This window comes from Augochlora pura, chromosome 8 (genome assembly GCF_028453695.1).
Source record: "Augochlora pura isolate Apur16 chromosome 8, APUR_v2.2.1, whole genome shotgun sequence".
Lineage (NCBI taxonomy): Eukaryota > Metazoa > Arthropoda > Insecta > Hymenoptera > Halictidae > Augochlora > Augochlora pura.
Genome location: NC_135779.1, coordinates 3961443 through 3979780, shown reverse-complemented (window position 1 = coordinate 3979780; position 18338 = coordinate 3961443). Strand labels below are relative to the sequence as shown.

General features: G+C 46.6%; 1 protein-coding gene across 2 annotated transcripts in view; it reads left to right on the top strand.

Moving 5' to 3' along the window:
• Positions 1 to 18338, top strand: part of E23 (ABC transporter G family member E23) — a 174600-nt gene that overhangs the window by 134756 nt on the left and 21506 nt on the right. For both annotated transcript variants that reach the window (XM_078188872.1, XM_078188873.1), the window contains 3 exons: positions 8744 to 8904; positions 11048 to 11217; positions 17869 to 17974. In XM_078188872.1, coding sequence (XP_078044998.1) covers positions 8744 to 8904; positions 11048 to 11217; positions 17869 to 17974 — 437 coding nt within the window. The remainder of the gene's footprint in view (positions 1 to 8743; positions 8905 to 11047; positions 11218 to 17868; positions 17975 to 18338) is intronic.

The following is an 18338-nucleotide window of genomic DNA, read 5'->3' as shown; positions in this document are numbered from 1 at the left end:
ACCAGCACCAGCAACAGCAGCAGCAGCAGCGGCGGGTTTAAAGAGGCCAAGAGCCCAGATACACAGCCGCAAAAATGGTCTCGACGAAATTTGCGGCGACGTCGGCGTCACCGGCTGGGGACCGTGGCGGCAGCGATGGGAGGGAGGGAGGGAGGGAGGCACGGACGCAAAAGCACCATAAAATGGCCGCGTGCGCGCGTACACCGGCCCCCGTTATCTGATCGTGAAAGCTAAAATACAACCACCAAATGCTCGTACTTTCTACGACGCTGCTTATTGCGAGCTACGCGCGATAGCAAAGTGATAAAACGCTGTGGGAGAGAGACAGGGGCAGAGAAAGAGAAAGAGAGAGCGAGAGAGAGAGAGATGGAAAAGAGGTAGAGGGAGAAAGAAAGAGATAGAAAGACAGAAAAGAGAGGTGGACGCAGCGGCGTCCCACTTTCCAGGCAAAAGATACCCGCGAAGATAGCTTGCACGGTCCCCGGACGCTTTCCAGCTAGGCGAAAAAATCGAAATGTGCTCGATAGCTCGATTTACAGGCCGATACCACTCGGTGCCACTGTTTGCCTACGGCCTCGCGTCGAAATTACCCTCGTTCCCTGGCCGACATCGATTCCGAGCGCCTTCTTCTTGCTCTCCAAGACGGCCGAGCTAAATGCTAAACGGCCGAGAGGGGTCTACCCGATATGCTATACCGGATTATATCGATTTTACGTCGGATCTTTTATTAGAACACAGCTCGAGATTATTTGATCCGGTTTGCTAATAGGTTAAACGTGGTTTTAATGGAGAAATAGAAGAGGCGTCCTCTTCTTCTCGGTCCCCGACGATCGCGGAGATGAAATCGAAGACGGCCGTCTTCGATACCGAGCGCCAGCTTCGAAGTTTTAACAAACTATCTGAACATTACTGCCTGATCTTCGGTCGAGCTTTTAAACCGACAGCGATTTATTTTTGGATCGTCGATTTAATCGATCACGGTTTACGTTGTTTTTTCCATCATATTTTACGTAGTTTCATACCTGCGGGACGAATACACCGATCTTCTGATTCGTCGTGATGTGAATAACTTGAAGTGATTATTAAAAAAATTGGAGTTGGACTCTTAATTATTGACTCGTATCAAGATCTATCGTTCTGTGCACATTAACAATGAAGGGACCCAACTTCAGCAGTTTGATTAAATAAAAGCGAGGGTATTCAAAATGTTACTCCTTTCACTATTTTTCTTACGATTATATTAAACAAGGACTTGGACTAATTTATGATGCCCTCGAACAACGTTTAATAAAAACATAGAAACTAATACCAATAGTAAGCAATACGGAACGCATATACATATAATAATCCTGTATTTGACAAACAGACCATCTACATTCAAATATTAATAAAAAATAAATAATTCATCAGACTTGACAATACGATTAGCAAAAGTATCATAGACCGACAATAGGTAGCCAAGGGTTGAAGCGAACCTACCTCGGTGATCGAGACGACCCAAGTCCCTTAATCTAGGCTAACCGGATCTCGACGAACTCTATTCCCCTAAATGTTCTTGCCCTTAATGATCGTTCTGAAGAATCGCGCGAGAGGCGCGGCTACACGTGTAACAAAATCGCGGTCCCGGCATCGTGGAACGAAGGTCAACGACACCGGGACCGGGGGAGGGCGTAACTCCTCCCGGTCGCCAAAATGTTAACAGGGTTCAATCGTTAACCCAGGTCCTCGGGCGCGGTGCGTTTTTGCGGTTCGCAGAATCCGCGCCGATGCGTAAGCGCCGGCGTCGAATCGCGTTCGCCTCTTATCCTCCTCCTCCACCTCCTCCCTGCTCCTTGGACCTCTCTGGGTTCTTCGTCTTCTTTTTTTTCCCCTCCTGCACCCGCCCGCTCGCTCGCCCCCCCCCCCTTCCTCTCCACCCCGGCCTCGGCCGAAACCATTTTCGTAATTCATTGGCTCAATGTCGGGTCGAGGTTCCCAACACGCCTTGGGGTTAGGTCTCGTTGAAGGAAGTTCCAGGGCCCCGGTCCGAATTGACCCCGGTCCACGGGTTCGTTGAACCGGCTCCCGCGTATGCAAATGGGGGAGCCGGCCAATTTCGAGATGAATTCGCCCGTTCCGCGTCGGTGAACGCCCAAACCGCATCGAATTATTGCTTCCTTCGCTCCTCGTTCGCCTCTCGCGGCGCGCGGTCCCACCTATCCGGCAGAACCGTTCGATCGAATTTACGGAGGCCACGGAGCTCTCCTCGCCCTGCCCCCCCCGGGGTCTTCCTTGACCCAGTCGCTCTTACGCCGTTCCCTCGCTCTGCACCGCCGGCGACCACCGATGCAACAACTCTCCTCGAAGCTTGCCGACGTCGTTTTGCCGGGGAAACTCTGGCACCGCTGCCAACGTTTCGCCGTACCGATGGCTCTGGGTCCATTTCGACCCGGAGCAGCTCCTTCGAATTGCTACTTATTTCTGGTCTTAACGTTTCTGCGCTGTTTCGAGGGCTTTGGATGAATACAGGGGACGCGGTGCTGCGTTACTTGAATTTTATTGTCGCGTAGACTCATTGTATTCAATTTATTATTAAAAGACAAATATATTTTGAGTAGCGTGTCCTTCCTGTTACTTTGCTATAGATTTAATAAATTAATCTCTTAGGAAAAATTCGAACCTCTTCCATTGTAATCCTTCTTTAGAAAATAAAGAAAAATATTCCTCGCAATGTTTAAATATTGATGCTCGATAGAGCTTATTGCTAGAAATCCCCGTAACAAGTAATTCTCGTCAAAGTATAGAAAATGGTTAAAAATCATTTTTATAATCGATATAATATCGCCGAACGCGAGCGTTGATCATCGGCTCTCGCATACCGCGTCGGATACACAGAGAGAGATCCTCGTACCGTGAACGGTTTGGCACCTACGTTCACGGATCCGTGGAAGGGTTAACGTTAAAAATCGTAGCGCGAATAATGGAATTGGAGTGAGAAGGCGGCGGGCCAGCAGCCGCGCGTCTATATTTATCCGTAGCAACGCTGGCCTCTTATCAGGTGAACGGACCAAAACGGCCGGCTCACGGCGTCCTCTCGTTTCTCGGTGAATATCGGTTCAACGAACCCTCTGCCTCCAGCAGTCATCCCGTATCACCGAGGTTAATTGGGGTTGTAACTTTCTCCGGTCTGATTTATGCCCGCGAAACATTGTCGCGCGATGCCGGCTTTCTTCTCCGACCGCGCGCTCTCGGACTCGGCGAAACGATTCTGGAAAATCGACGACGAAGAGAACGAGAACCACCGAGCCTCGACGATGCTGCTATTCGCCGAAACACTTGTCTCCGAGATTTCAGCATTCCAGAGGGTTCGTCTATTAATCGTTCACCTCGTGGAGATCCTAATCGAGCAGCCTTTTTGATATCCAATCGAATCAATTGCGCCTCAAGGTCCGCGACGGCGGATTTTCAATTGGATTTGGCACTAGCAAACGCGCGCGCGCGCGCCGATTCTCTTTTCGTGTCGAATTAACTATGAACCAATGGGAACGGTGCGAGGGGTGACCCTACGCGATCTCTCCCATGTCCTAGAGAAGGATTTTCGATTGTCAGGTTCACGACGGCAAATAGATCAATCGATCCTCCAATTGGACCACCCTCTGCGTTCAATTGGACGCCAAGGTCCCCCCTATTTTGAATCAATCTAGGCCGCCGGCTGGTCCCGGCGCGTGGACTCGAACAACTGATCCGATTTTTTAACATGTTAAACATGGCTTCCTAGAACAATAGCGAAAACAACGTGAAACGATACAGCGTAGACTGTGCGACCCTCCGTGGAAAATAAAAATGAGAAGCAGAAACTAAATGGAAAGTTATCCCGTCCACCCTTTGCACTCGGAGCCGTTCCAACTGTGTATCTGAAATCATTTTTCTGACTGTTAACATTTCCATTTCATATGTCGAAGGGCACTTCGTGCATACGAAATTAAATCTCGCAATCCATGCAACGGCGATAACAATTTTAACTGTGATATAACAATTTTAATGGTATCTCGCCACCTCTCGCGTTCAACGGCTCAATAATTCCGTTTAATTGGAACTTGGCATTCTCTACTTAATTTATTCCCCCGATCATTTTAAATTCCACCGAATCTCGCCATAAACACATAAAATCCACAGTCCGCTCGTTAAAGTAGCAAAAACTGGGTTGGAATGAATAAAAACGTTACGAGTAATAAATAAAAACATTACGGGTAATAAATAAAACTGTTACGAGCAAGAGAGAAACGAGAGATCAAGGCCGAAAAAGTAACAATCAGCGCAGGAAATAAGATAATAAAAAAAGCAAAAAAGCTGTCATTTCGCAAGGGGTTGGAATGTGATTCAAGCAACCATGATTCCAACGCATTCGTTTACTGCTTTTCCCGTCGCCTTTGGCATCATCATCCTCTTCGGGTCCCATCGTTTTTGTTGCGCGTCGTTCGACGCGACTTTCCCGACAGAGTGAAATTCGCGCGGGACGGCGAAAGCACGCGCACGACAGCGCCGGATGACGTCTCGATGACTCGATGATCCGATGCGCGGTCAATTACGCGAATCGCGATAGGGTGTGGAGGAACGATAACCGTTCCGCTGGCAGCAGCAGCACGCGCTCGAACATTTGCATATCGCCGGTGGAAATTTACGATCCCGCGACTCCCTCGAAGAACCTCTTCCGCACCGCGGGCCACTGCTTTCGAAGGCGGTACGGCGACGACATAATTATTCAGTCCGGCCGAGATCGATCGGACTTCTCTCTCTTCCCCTTCTTCACATTCTCCTTCCTCGTTCTCAGTTTTTATTCGGTTTCTCTCTCTTTCTCCGTTTCCCAGTAGCGGCTGTTGTTTCGTTGCATTCCGCCAAGAGATCTGCATATCGTTCTGGGATATTTATGAACCGCTGTGGTAGATCGATCATCCAACAGCGGCGGCGATGTTGTTGGTCGCGTGGGATTCGTTAGAGATCGAGACGAGTTCAGAATATTGTTAGCGCACCGTGGATTTGATGGTCTTTGAAGTGGTTTGCGGAAAGAGCTGAGAATTAAGCATCTAATATTGAACATTGAAGGAATTGTTGCTTTTTAGTTGGGTGAGAACGGTAGGAAAGATATGATAGCATAGGTATGTCAGCAAAAGTATGGTGGCAAAGGTAATGGCTCAGAAAACCTAATAGTTCATAATAATTGCTGGTACAGTACTGAAGTTTTTGTAACAATAACGAGCACTCGAAGCAGCAGATCAGTTTTACCCACGATCAGCTCAGTCATAGGCAAATCATATGGAAAACAATTTATCAGACAGATCGATAAAGATGACACGTGGCACTCTCATTAAGTAACTGCTCTATTACCTGCACGTGTTTATATCACACTCTATTTAAACCAGACAATCGATATTCTACTATATTAAAGAATTAAAAATGCAATGTCATACAGATGGTCGCTTTCACATAAAATCTTCGACTTTATCCTTTATCCTGGACAAATGGATCATCGTTAATAGACTTGCGATAGTTCAAGCATCGTTTCGGACCAAAAAAAAAAACAACGATTGCAGGCGAGTGGATGATCGACGCGCGCGGTCTTAATTTTCGAGAGGAGAATCGGCCGCGTCGCGAGACGCATTATCGGGGCGGTCACGAAGCCGGCCGTGAGTCACGGAGTCCTCGCAAAATGGAAATCAATGAGAGCTGAGCGGTGACTGGGAAGGAAGAGGCTGACACATATTTGAAAATGTTCTCGTTTTACTTGTCGGTCGCGCGGCCCCCGTTCACCCCGCGGCTGTGCTCCATCTTTCCTCCCTCGGCGAGGCTGTGTGTGTGCCGTGCCGCGGAACGACCGGGTTCAACGAACCGGCGATGACGTGACACCGCCATGTCAGGAATTTATTATCTGACTCCGTTGTCCGACGACCCCCGCTTTTTGTGTATCGTTACGCGACTCCGACCGATCGACCGACCGACCGGCGGCCGATCAACCGATCACGTTTTAGGGAGCCCGTGCGACATCGATCTCGGATAACGTAAGAAAATCGAAACGACTTCGAACCGTGCGAGATTTCTTATCGAATATAGTAGCTCGACGGATATTTCCGTGATCGAAACGGCTTCGGGGAAGTAAGGGCAGGGCGCAAGGTCCTGGAAGTGTTTACGAGCGGACACGGCGAGGCTTTATCTGCAAAAATTCGCGGCTGACAAGCAATAGAGCGACGTTATTTACGAGGCGGCCCCCGTCGTATCGAACGCCTCGTATTACGTGCGAACAGCCTTTTCTCTATCGCGTGCAGCGTTGTGTTTCGCGCGATTAATAAGAGACACCGGGCATTCATCCTGAGAGAGCTGTCCGGGAGCGTCGTGTTGCCTGCTTACGGAGTTAGAAATTCGATGAGCGCGCAGCCACGGTCCCTTTGCCGCGGCCACCTCGGCGCAATTGCTTCCGATGAAAACAATCCGCGGCATGGGTGTCGTCCACCGTCTGACCTCCGTGATAGGTTAATCCATTCACTGCCAGCTACGAGATATCTCGCCGTGGACGACGCGTCTCTCAAACGTTCGTTGCTGACAAACAGAGAATTATCTTTTACTTATTATTATTATTATTATTTGAAAAACAGACAAGCTGGCGTATTAAAGTTAGTTTAACCCTTAATAGGCGCATGGGGTCAGAGCCACTTGAAATTAAGGAGAGAGAGGTTTACTGTTTTTTTTTTTTTTTTTTAAATATTTTTAATGTCACAGTAAGTATTTGTTTCTTAAAGTTAAGTATATTAAAGAACTTTATTAATTACTATAGAAATCCATTAAGTTTTATTCCCTTTTGATACTCCTTTCCCAATGTTTTTTCGGGGTCATTTAAGACCCCATGCGCCTAATTGGGTGATTTTCTTAATGCGCCTAATTAAGGGTTAAAGATTTATTTCATTGCAGGTCTTGTCGACTTAAATTAATTTAACGCAATACGACGATAATGATTCGATTAATATAAAAACGGCTGGGATCTCGCGAATAGCAATTTAATCATTTCTAGGAATTGATTCTTAATTTGGTCAATATTTAACTTTCGAAATTTAGAAAGATACCAAGTCCGATACGATTATAGACAGCAAGATCGTCGAAGTAAGGATGAGATCCCGCTTTATGGAAACCCGCGACACCAGCGTTCAGGATTCAGACCGGTGCAGGTGTGGCCTCCTCCTCGTCCTTGGTCGATCTCCATCGTTTTCGAAACGAGTCCCCGATGTCGTCCGACCGCGCGCGCGGGGATCGATTCGCTTCCCTCTTTTGCCCGCGGTGCTGCTGCCGCCGCTGCCGCTGCACGCCCGGAGCTTTTCTATCCCGCTTGGAAACCCATTGGAAAGTCCGGCGGCGGTGTGATCGATTCCGCTTATATGGAGGCGCGCGCGCGCTCGCGAGTGAAGATGTTCCACGGATATCGCCTTAATCGACGGGTCGGGTTGTCGGCCCGACCCGACCCGCGACGGACGCGGCTTTCGAACGGCCTTGCAGAAACCGTTTCCCCGTCCCTGATCGCCTCGCAAAACATCCAGCACGGACGGGTTCGCGGACGGGACTCGTTGTTGCTCACCGCGATCCCGATCGAACGCGAGAACCGCGCGCGCGCGGCCGAGTGCGAGCGAGACCGCCGGACCGGCGGAGACGCGGCTGAAAAGGTGACGCGCGGTCAATCTGAGCGCGTTCCGCCGCGTTCGTCGCCGTTTCACGGAAAAATGTCAGCTTCCCTAATCGATTCGTTCGCGTTTCCTTTTTTTTCGCGCCGATACGTGCCGCGCGTTCGTTGCGCGATCATAGGTGTGAAAGTATTTCGGGGCCGATTTGTTCCAAAAGAAATGCACTGGGAAAATTCGACTGGATCGAGTAGAAAATTTTCATAAATTCGACAGGATTGAATAGGAAAATTTTCGTAAATTCGACTGGATCGAGTAAAATATTTTCATAATAAAATTGTCAAAGTTTTCGCGGAAATATTCCAGTTGCCCAAATTACTCGGATATTTATGTATACCTTATACAGGGCTGTCAAATAATATAATTTAGTTAATATACTATATCGAACTGCTCGGATAGGTTTCTCGTATCTATTAAATTTCTCAATTAAATTTCCGATTTATTATATATTAAAACTACTCGTCGACAATTCAGGATTCCACGAGAGCTCACCATTAACTTTGCAACGCATCGATTAGTCACGATTAGGCGGGGCCCGGTTTGTTTTTTTATTCGAATTCAAGTAAATTTTATTAAAATCTATAATAACCAAAATCATTGACAGATCGATTGGTTAATTTTTTGGTACGACGTCGAGTCGCGGTTTCGTCGAATCGCGCGCGTCGTTCGACAATTTCGTTCTGGTCGTGCTGTGATGATCGTTCTTTCTAGTACTGATTGGGGGCGCAACACGCATGTCCGTCTTAATTGCCGGCATGGAATAGTTCCGATGGGACGTCACTGTTATTATGAAGGTGGCTGTCAGCCGTTGGAACGCGGGTACGGAATTTTTCTGGGGAAAATGTCCCGATAACGAAGCGTCAATAAAAATTAAGATCACTGGGTGTCCCTGTTGCCGTCGCGGCACACGTTGGGCCCCGGCGGCTTCCTCAATTGTCTCTGGAACGCGACGAAAATTTCGCGGAAATCAAATACGTTGCTCCAACTGTTTTGTAACTAGAAAATTGATCGAGGCTAACCGGCTTTTTTCTTTCTCGACGTTGCAGAGTGGAAAGCTCAGCGTTGCAGTTGGTGTACCCGCTGGATTCTCGTCCGGTGCAGCTAATCTTCCGGGGGTTGCAGGTGGTCAAGGAGAAAAGACCCCTCCTTCGGGATGTCTCGGGTGTTGTTAAACCCGGCGAGCTTCTCGCCGTCATGGGCCCTTCAGGTATGAATCGCTTTTTCTTCTTTAATCAACAATTTTAAGCTTAATAGTAATTGGTTGAAGTAAGAAAACGATATGAAAAGAATTGCATTTTCTAAACTTTTTATCGGAGCCTGTACCGCAAAATCAAAGCGTTTAATTCGTACAAAAATATTTTCAGTAATAGTAACAGTAATAGTAATAACACCAGTAACAGTAATATTAATATATTATTCAATTATTTGGCTATTCTTCTATGAGTAAGAACACTTCTCTTTCGTATAATATACTTCTCACCCTTCGCAATATTTTACTAATACAATTTCAGTAATAGCAACACAAGTAACAATAGTAATTACAAAATAAAAAGTAAATAGAATAAAAATAATTTTCAATAATAGTAATACAATATTCAGTGATCCATCTATTATTTTACAAGTAAGGAAACAAATTTCCTTTCATGCAACACAGATTTAAACACGACGCGAACCCGACAACTGCTTACGACTACGCGTGCGTTTAACATCGAACCACGGTTAAAAAAAATGTTTCGAAAAACGATAGAAGTAAATCGAAGCCGTTGAATTTCTTTCGGAAGTAATGGCGCGTCTCGAAGCTCGCGGTCGGCCCGTTTTACGATTCGACCGGTTGGCAAAGGACGTTTCGGCGAGAACGGCAAGGCGAACGGTAGGCACAAACAATCGTGCAGCACGCGAACGTTCCGGCCAAGATAAGACACGGCAGATTTCTATCTTTAACCGTGGCGCGTAACGAGCCATTGCACCGTGTCTCCGGGGGCGATATTTATCGCGGGAATTCTTCGTCCCCCTCCTTGATACTCGTTTAACAAGCACGTCTCTGGCAACCCCCGCGCTCGCTCCGCAAATCATCGGCCGCGCTTTGCTCTGTTTCACGGTTTGTCGTTAACGTCGCGCGGCCAGCGCAGACCGGCACCGGCTCCTATATCTTACGGGCCGCCGGCGGATCGCGCGATTCCGCGCGGAAAACACGCCATTCCGGCGCGCGGTTAGGCGACGCGCGAGGCGTCTTCGACTCTAGAACCGGCCGCGTGATTCAGCCGCGGGATATTCGGCGATATCGGGCGATTCGACCTTGCCGGGTTTCTGGAGATTCCATTGACGTTACTCTACCCTTTCTTGCCTTTGTCGCTATGCTCATTCGCCCCCTTTCTCTCTATCTATCTATCTAATTTATCTATCAATTTCTCTAATGCGATATGTTAGCGGATGCACTGATCGACCGTTCAAGAACGACTGTTACAAGATCGATGAAAAGAAAATATTTATTGTCAAAATTAGATAATAAATATTATCTGTGGTCGCCATCGAAAGGCTTAAGAAATGATACAAGAATTCATAAAATATATAAAACAGAAAAAGAAATATAAATTAACCCCTTGCACTATAATAACGAGTCAGACTCGTGACAAAGATTTTATGCAAGATCTACTAAATATTAATATTATTAATTTCTCTTAAATCGAAATCGAAATTAATTCTTCTGTTCTCAAAGTTTATAAATGAAAGTAAATAAAAATAACAGAAGACACCAAAATTGTTTGGCCCTATTAGGAAAAATATTAAGAACAAATAAGTGCTAATCAACGCGGCACGAGAAGAGTCACAGTGCAAGGGGTTAATTATTTCTAGACACCTGAAGCTACAGTTGTTCGCTGAATACTGCACAGTGACTGACAGATTACGCGACAGTGATTTACTCACTTGTTAAAACAGTCATAGAACCGCTAAATAATTCTTTCTTCTTTTATATGTAATGCAACGAATCGTTGCAAAAGAAATCACTTTTGCAAATATTTGACGAGAGGTCCGAAAGCTCCGGTGCTGGAATAGAATCTTCAGCAATTCTTAGAATCCGCATGGAACTTTTGGGGTATGTTTCCGAACATCGTAAGGAGTTGTCGCCCGGTTTGTTTAGTCCGAAAATAGCGTGGCCGCCGTAAACTGCAAAAGTATTTTGGCACGCGATCAAGCGTCAAGACGGTTCTCGCGTTTTTAAAGGAGTTACGCGCGGCCGGGGAGCCCGAGCTCGCGGCAGACCCGCGGCACGTCGTAGCGCCAAAGGACAACGATGTTCTCGTCTCGAGGCGCGTGTCGTTTAAAGGGGTCGCTTGACTTTTTTTGCGCAGGTTGCGGCAAAACCACGCTGCTGAACTGTCTGTCGGGCCGCGTGGGCGTCGACGGGGGTGAAATCTGGCTGAACCGGGAAAGGCTGACGAAAAGATGGCGCCGAAGGATCTGCTACGTGCAGCAGCAGGACGTATTCTTCCCCGATCTGACGTTGCGGCAGACCCTCGAGGTGAGTGTCCCCGAGATTATATCCAGCCGGGCCGGCCGCGATTGTTTCGGCTATCCGCGAGAGACGGCATTCCCCGTTTCGTAACGAACAGGCGAAAAAAAGGAACCGTCGGGGAACGAGCACCATAAACATCCCGATATTATACGTATCGTCGGTAACGGCGTGTTCTCTCCGAAATCTTCGACTGCTTCTGGCCGAAAAGAAGAAAAAAAAGAAAGGCGAACGAACGAACGAACGAACAACGCGGTGTCCATAAACCGCCTGTAACACAACGATCGAAGAGATGTTCTCTCCCGTCCGTGCCGACCCCATTGACATGGACCGATAAATTCCTCGCGCGATCGTTCCGTTCTGGTTGCATTTGCATGAGCAATCCGGCGCGCGGACGGTCCTCTTAATAAAAACCAATGTCCTTCCCGAACGTATACGACCGCTGTTAACGCCGTAACGCCGATAGATAAGAGAACCATCAGGACACTTTCTCGTCCCGCCTTCTTTTTTTCCTCCCCGCATAAAAATTCGACAGAGCCATCCCGGTCGGATTAATTGCTTCGTTATCGCGGCGCGGACGAGCTCATTTCGACGGAGCGTGTCCACGAGAGTCTCGCGAAAAGAAAAGTCCACCGGGGGAGGGAACACAGATGTTCCCGTGTTTATGCGACTCGCGAACGATCGTCTCGCGTTAAAGCGATACACCCCGGGTTATCGGAGATTCGTCTTGGATCGACCGGGTAGGCCCGCCGAGATTCGAAAGGTTGCCTAGTTGACAGGCGAACCGGAACAAAGGGGTAAAGTCGAGAGAATAGGAAGCTCTGTCGCGGGCGGGAACTAGACGTAATAGCGGCGCTAGTAGGAGCTAGTAGAATCGGACGGGCATGGTCAGACGGTGGTGTACGATATCCGCGCGCTCGTTGGGATAAAAAGAATTGGAGTGCACGATACCATTTTCTATATCCTTTTGTCATTACGTATCTGCTATTTACTCGTCGCGATAAAAAGAATCCACTGAAAGAAATCTAAAATTCTGCCTTCCGGTTACAGTGAATTCTTTTCAATTGTCCCCCAGCTTGCAAAGAAAAATGGACTATTTGGGAAGGGACGAAACAATTATCCTCGCAGATCGTTTTTATAGTTATTAACAATCGACGACTGCAAAAATTAGCTACGAGGGCTGAATTATTATAGGGTAATTAAATCTACTAGCATTTTTATATTTTCATTACGTTGGCATTGAACCATAGTTATTCTATTTTTATTTCATTCATTTTATTATTCGCGGCAGGTATATAATATTTAAATAATTGTATAAAAGTATTAGCTTACAGTAGCTCAATGTTAGATTTTAGTTTCTGTTTTTATTTTAATTATTTTATCGATCGCGAAAGTTATCTAATATTTTGTAAATTGTATAACAATATTAGAGCTGACATTAGTACAATCAAACGTTTTTATCTCAGTAGCAGACAACAAATTATCGTTTGCTATGACAACCGTTCATAAGATCGGATGAAAGAGCAGATTTATAGACTACCGGTAGGTAAATTGTTAATATCGAGCCGGTCTTTCGACGAATTCGTTTCTTCTTTCAAAATCAAACAAAAATTCTGCTGCTATCAAAACCTAAAAGAAGTCGTCGCAATTAATTCGAAACATAATTAAATACGAATAATTGAAAATCTATGCGATCGTGAAAGCAAAGGGTTGAGTGAAACGATCACATCGCCGTACAGATTCTACGGACGCGTGTACAGTTAATTAACCGGGCAGGCGCGCGCCGCAGTCTCCAGACGTTCGTGCATCACTCGAACGTTTAGAATCCTAGGAAATACGCAGGAATTCGAATTTCTAGCCGGTCGACCGTGTTTGAGAACCAGCCGACGCGGCATCTCGCAAATCGCGAAGCCGAACATTCCCAGACTCGCTTCCCAGTAACCCAATCGCGGAGGCGCGGAGGCGCGGAGCTTCGCCCCCTCGTAGGAGCAGCAGAATAGGAAAGTGGCGCGGCCGCGATCGCGACGTTTCCTCGTTTTCCCGGAAAATCAGCCGGCAACCGTGCCAAGTTTATCGGCCGCGATTTACGAGGGCCCCGCGACCGAAAATTAGGAGGACACCTACTCGCGTTCGTGCGCGCGCGGAATGCGGGCCGGGAGCCAAACGCCCGGCGTCGCCTCCTCCGAGGACTTTAAGCCGCGTCCTACCGTTCACCTGGCAATTTTACTTCGGCCACCTGGACACTGTTCTAACCTAAAAGAAGGATGTCCCTCCATGGGACAACGCTCAATTTTCTTAGCGATCGGTTCGAGCTGATAAGCGAATCTGCGGCGGAAAAAATTGTGATAATCACAGTATAATCATTTTAATTCCATTTAAGAACAATATATCGAATCGAAGATTTTGAATTTTTTAAATAAAGTCTATAGTGTGCAAATTTTTTAAATTTCTGACAGCGATTTTATGCGTCTTAGCCTTGATTTTGTTAAAAATCTTAAGTAGTATGTTGCAGATAACGCTGGAAGAATAACGATACTTTCCGAAAGGAATAGATAAATTATTTAATTTTTTTTATCGAGTCCTGGTTGCTTGGGAACATCCTGGTTGATTTTGTAGACCGGTTTGCGATCGCAGACGCGTTTGGGATTTTCGAAGAGCAGAGAATGGAGGAAGAAGGAAGGGCGGAAGGTGGGGCTGGGTGAAATTTTTTTGGGAAACCGTCGCGCGCCGTTGTGGACGGGGCTTTAAAGGATCGAAGAGAGGCCGTGGTCGGCTCGACGAACGCGGACGGACGCGCCATTTTCTCAGCAGCCGGAGTCCGTTACACAAGAGGATCCGTTATGCGGAGAGAGAAAGTGCTGGCCGATGATATTTCGCCGCGTGCGTTGTATAGCGGTCATCTCACGGCTATACGGGGAAACTGGACTACTCGTAACGAAACGTGTTTGCCAGGACTCGTCGAATTTTCGCAGCTTTCGAAACGACAATTTTATGCCGCCGACACCCCTGGTATGCGGAAGCTTCTGACCTCTCGGATTCGGTCGGGCACGAGCCGCGGCGGCGACGACCATGATTTCACTGTTTTCAGACAATGAAATCGTTCGGCGAAGCCTGTACGTTCGATTTTCGAAAAGTCTTTCTACGTGAAAAATCGCAGAAGCGGAAAGAAAACCAGCGACGATTTTTGCATTGAGTGAACTATGCCAATTTAATCGATTATAAAAAATGCAACAAAAAGCTTCCGTCAAAAGTTGCCCGTTTTGGGACTTTAGGGGAAGTAAAGGATCATGGTAGGACATTGATAGACTGCGATTTTTATGTATTTTTATGGAGCAATTAAGTACTTACGAATGGAATTACTGTGAATTAAAATTATTATTTTGAATCAAAAATCCGCAGTCTAAACTTTAGTCGCAGAAATATTTCATATTAAGCGTCTGCTTGATTTTGGAAATACGAAAGCTCAAACTCGGAACTACTGATCAGATTTCCGTAGATATATCTATATATCACAAGCTCTCAATTTATAATTAATAATTTTATATAACACTCATCATCGGTTTAGATTTGAATATTGAAGTCGGTAGACTTTATTCTGCAAGAAATATAAATTTAGCAAGAGTGCCGCGTTGTTCGCATTATTTTCGGCCATTGCTAAAATAACTTAATGCTGCTCGCACATGTTTATTAGTCAGAAAATTGGGCCCGAAATACGACGGTCCATAAGCGGACAGATAATGCACCCATTTGGCGGCGATTCTTCTCGTCGCGGTTCATTTTCAAATTATCTGGCAGAGGGAAGCGTCCGCTTCGCGCGCTGACCCTTGAAAAGTTGCCGCCCGCCGCCATTTTGTCAGCCTCCGAGCAGAGTGCTCTGCGAGCGCGTGAAATCGGTTTCCTTTGAATCTCGTGTGCGAAACGAAGCGAAACGCCGAGGAAACGGCGACGATTCGATCGAAACATCCCTACAGTAAATTCTTCTAAATTGTCCTGCAATTTATTTACAAAAATGGACAACTTATTTACAAAAATGGACAATTTATTTACAAAACTGGATAATTTATTTACAAAACTGGACAACTTATTTACAAAAATGGACAACTTATTTACAGAAATGGACAATTTATTTACAGAAATGGACAGCTTATTTTCAAAACTGGACAACTCGTCGTTAATAATCGACAACTGTAATATCGAACCGCGAGGCTCGGCTAATCGTATTCTCCTCCTGCCAAGTTGTTCCTTCTCGACGGACAATTTCCGACTGGCAATTTAGGCGAATTTACTGTGTTCCCCGCTTCGAACGATTGTACTTTTGACTCGATTCGAGGCGAAATGTGTCCACGCCCCGTGCACCGAGCAACCATAAGCGGCGCGCGATTCGGCACGTAGTGCGCGCGGACTTTCCTCGGAGACGCGCGGAACGTGTTCGCGCGGGCGCGCGCGCGCGCGGCCGATAATTCGGTGGAACGCGCGTGTTCGAGCGTGTGCGAGCGGAATCGAAGGAAAACACGAGGACGACGCGGGCCGCCTCGGGGCGCCTCTTTAGAATTCTGTCGCGGTCTTTTGTCTCCGTTCGGCCGCGGTGCGACGAGGAGAAACAGCCCGGCCTCGCCCCGAGACTGCATTGCAGTCGAACTGTCATCTCGGGGAAAAAACATACAGGGTGTCCCGGCGGATGATAGAAAACGCGGGCGGAATTCAATAGAAAATAGACCGTGGAAACCGTCTGCGACAGGCTCGCAGGCGGCGGCCGCGCGGCGGCGGCGCGGCGCGGCGCGGGGCCTCGTCGAACACGCGAATTGGAGCAGCCGAAGGATCGACTGCGAGCACAACTTCCCCCGAGTTTTTCACGAGTCGGCTACGCCGGCTCTCGATAATCGAAAATTCTCGGGAGCCTTGTCCCGGGGAGAACGTGCGCGACATTTTTATTATCCTCGGCTCTCCCGATGGAACGTTTAACGAGCTCGACGGATTTTTTTTATTGATCACTCCGCTCCGCCCGGAGGAATGTGTGTTTCTGGAACGTCACTTATTTTTGCGCGTCTTGTCCGAATCTAATCGGCTCTGCATCGAGATTGTTAATAACAATGATCGTGTGAAATGCACGCTTTACTCTGTGATTTTCCTGTAAAATCTGTGCATTTCATATACCGCACTATATTTCACTTTACAATTACAATTTTATGATCGATTTTCGATCGCAATAATTTCTTTCGAGAAAAAGGAACTTTACAATTTATCGCATGTTTATTTAAATTTTTACTATAAACCATAAATTCGAGCTTCTCGAAGCATTCTTCGTATATTTTAATGAAAACTTGGGGGTATTTTCTACGTCGTCGCTATCTTAAATATTTCGCAAAGTTAATGTAAATCAAATTAAGATGGGGAAAGCTAAATTGACGAACTATCCTAGCGTTACTTCGCTCGTAGAATTTAATGGCCCACCTCGTTGCGCTGGGTCAGCCCTGCCCGTTCGAACCTCGCTGTACTAATCAAGATTTAGTTCGATTGACCCGTTTTACAGGACGTATGCATTCATTAGCAGCAGTGGCGATAAGATTGGCATATTTGCAGCCAATGTTACTAGGAATCGAACAAGTCTTTAGAAACTGTTTACTTGATTCACTGAATCTCTTTTACTCGACATAAATTGTGTCTTTTATATTACTTACCTGTATATATAAATATGTTGAATTTAATTAAATTGGATTAAATTGAATTAAATTGAATTAAAATAAATTAAATCGAATTGAATTATATTAAATCGAATTGAATTATATTAAATTGAATTGAATTATATTAAATCGAATTGAATTATATTAAATTGAATTAGATTATATTAAATTGAATTAAATTGCATTGAATCGATTCGAATCACATTTTCGAGGTTCTTTGCAAATCCTTATAAAATCAGAGAAAGGTGCATGTCGGAAAAATTAATTTTCAAATCCGAAACGCAGTAGTCGAAGAGTTCGGAATAATTTTCCGAATAACAGTTGGTGAATGGAAAGGTACGAGGATATAAAGTGAATTAGTCGAAAGGTGGCCGCTGGCGGCAACGTTCAGGGGAGAGAAGGTCGAAAGAGATGGTCGGGCAGGGGGTTAATCGTTTCCGGATGAAAACGAGCGGCTGCATCGGGACCGGTGCAGGCATTATGCACCGTACGGCGAGATCGGTTTCCGGAAAGGGGTCAGGCCGATCCGCGAGACACCCGGGGGGGCCGGCCGAAAACAGATCCGGTCCCGGAGCAGGGTGTAATCGCGGCAAGGCGGGATGCCCCCCCGCCCCCCCCCTCCCCCCCTCGGCTTAATCTCCGGCACCGGCCGCGTTATCGTAATTGATTTAACGATCACGATTACGAGCGTGGGGCCGGTGCATCCCCGAGGATACGTGTCAGATGGTAATAATAGACGCGAAGTGGGCTGTGGATGTTACGAAACGGAAATGCAGCGGCGCGCCGGCTTTTGCTTACGTTACCGTTCGATGCGTAAACGGGGCCGGGACGTGTCTCGGGCCGGGCCGGGTTAATGGCGGCCGAAAAACGATACCGATCTACCGGTTCGACGCCGACGCGTCCAGATCCCGCCGATCATCGGCGGGATCGCTTTTTCGCCACCGCGACTTTATCGTGTTTTTGTTTTCTTCGGTTCCAGTACCAGGCGAGGCTCAGGCTTCCGGACACGTTCTCGCACTCCCAGAAGATGCAGTGCGTGGATCATATCATCGAGGTCCTCGACCTCGTCGGCTGCCAAGACACCAGTGAGTATTTCGGTCGACTGAAATTTTAATTAACAACTATTGTCCTCACCCTTTACAACGTTAATCCCGATTATCTGTTGAATCTCCGGCTTAGTCGGGAATTGCAATTAACAATTAGACACGCTTTAATTCCGACCGATGGTCAGACGATTAATTAACGATTCTCTTTTACCGAAACAAACTAATTTACCGAAGTTGATCGACATTTCCAGTTCAATTAATTACGTAGGATTTCAAAAATGAACCGTTCGGAGAATAGCGATCGATTTCTTTGACTGTGAAACTGTATCGCCAACTTCTTATTATAGACAATCAATCGTCTAAAAATAGGTTGTTACTAAAAACTGGTAAAGTATGCCCCGAT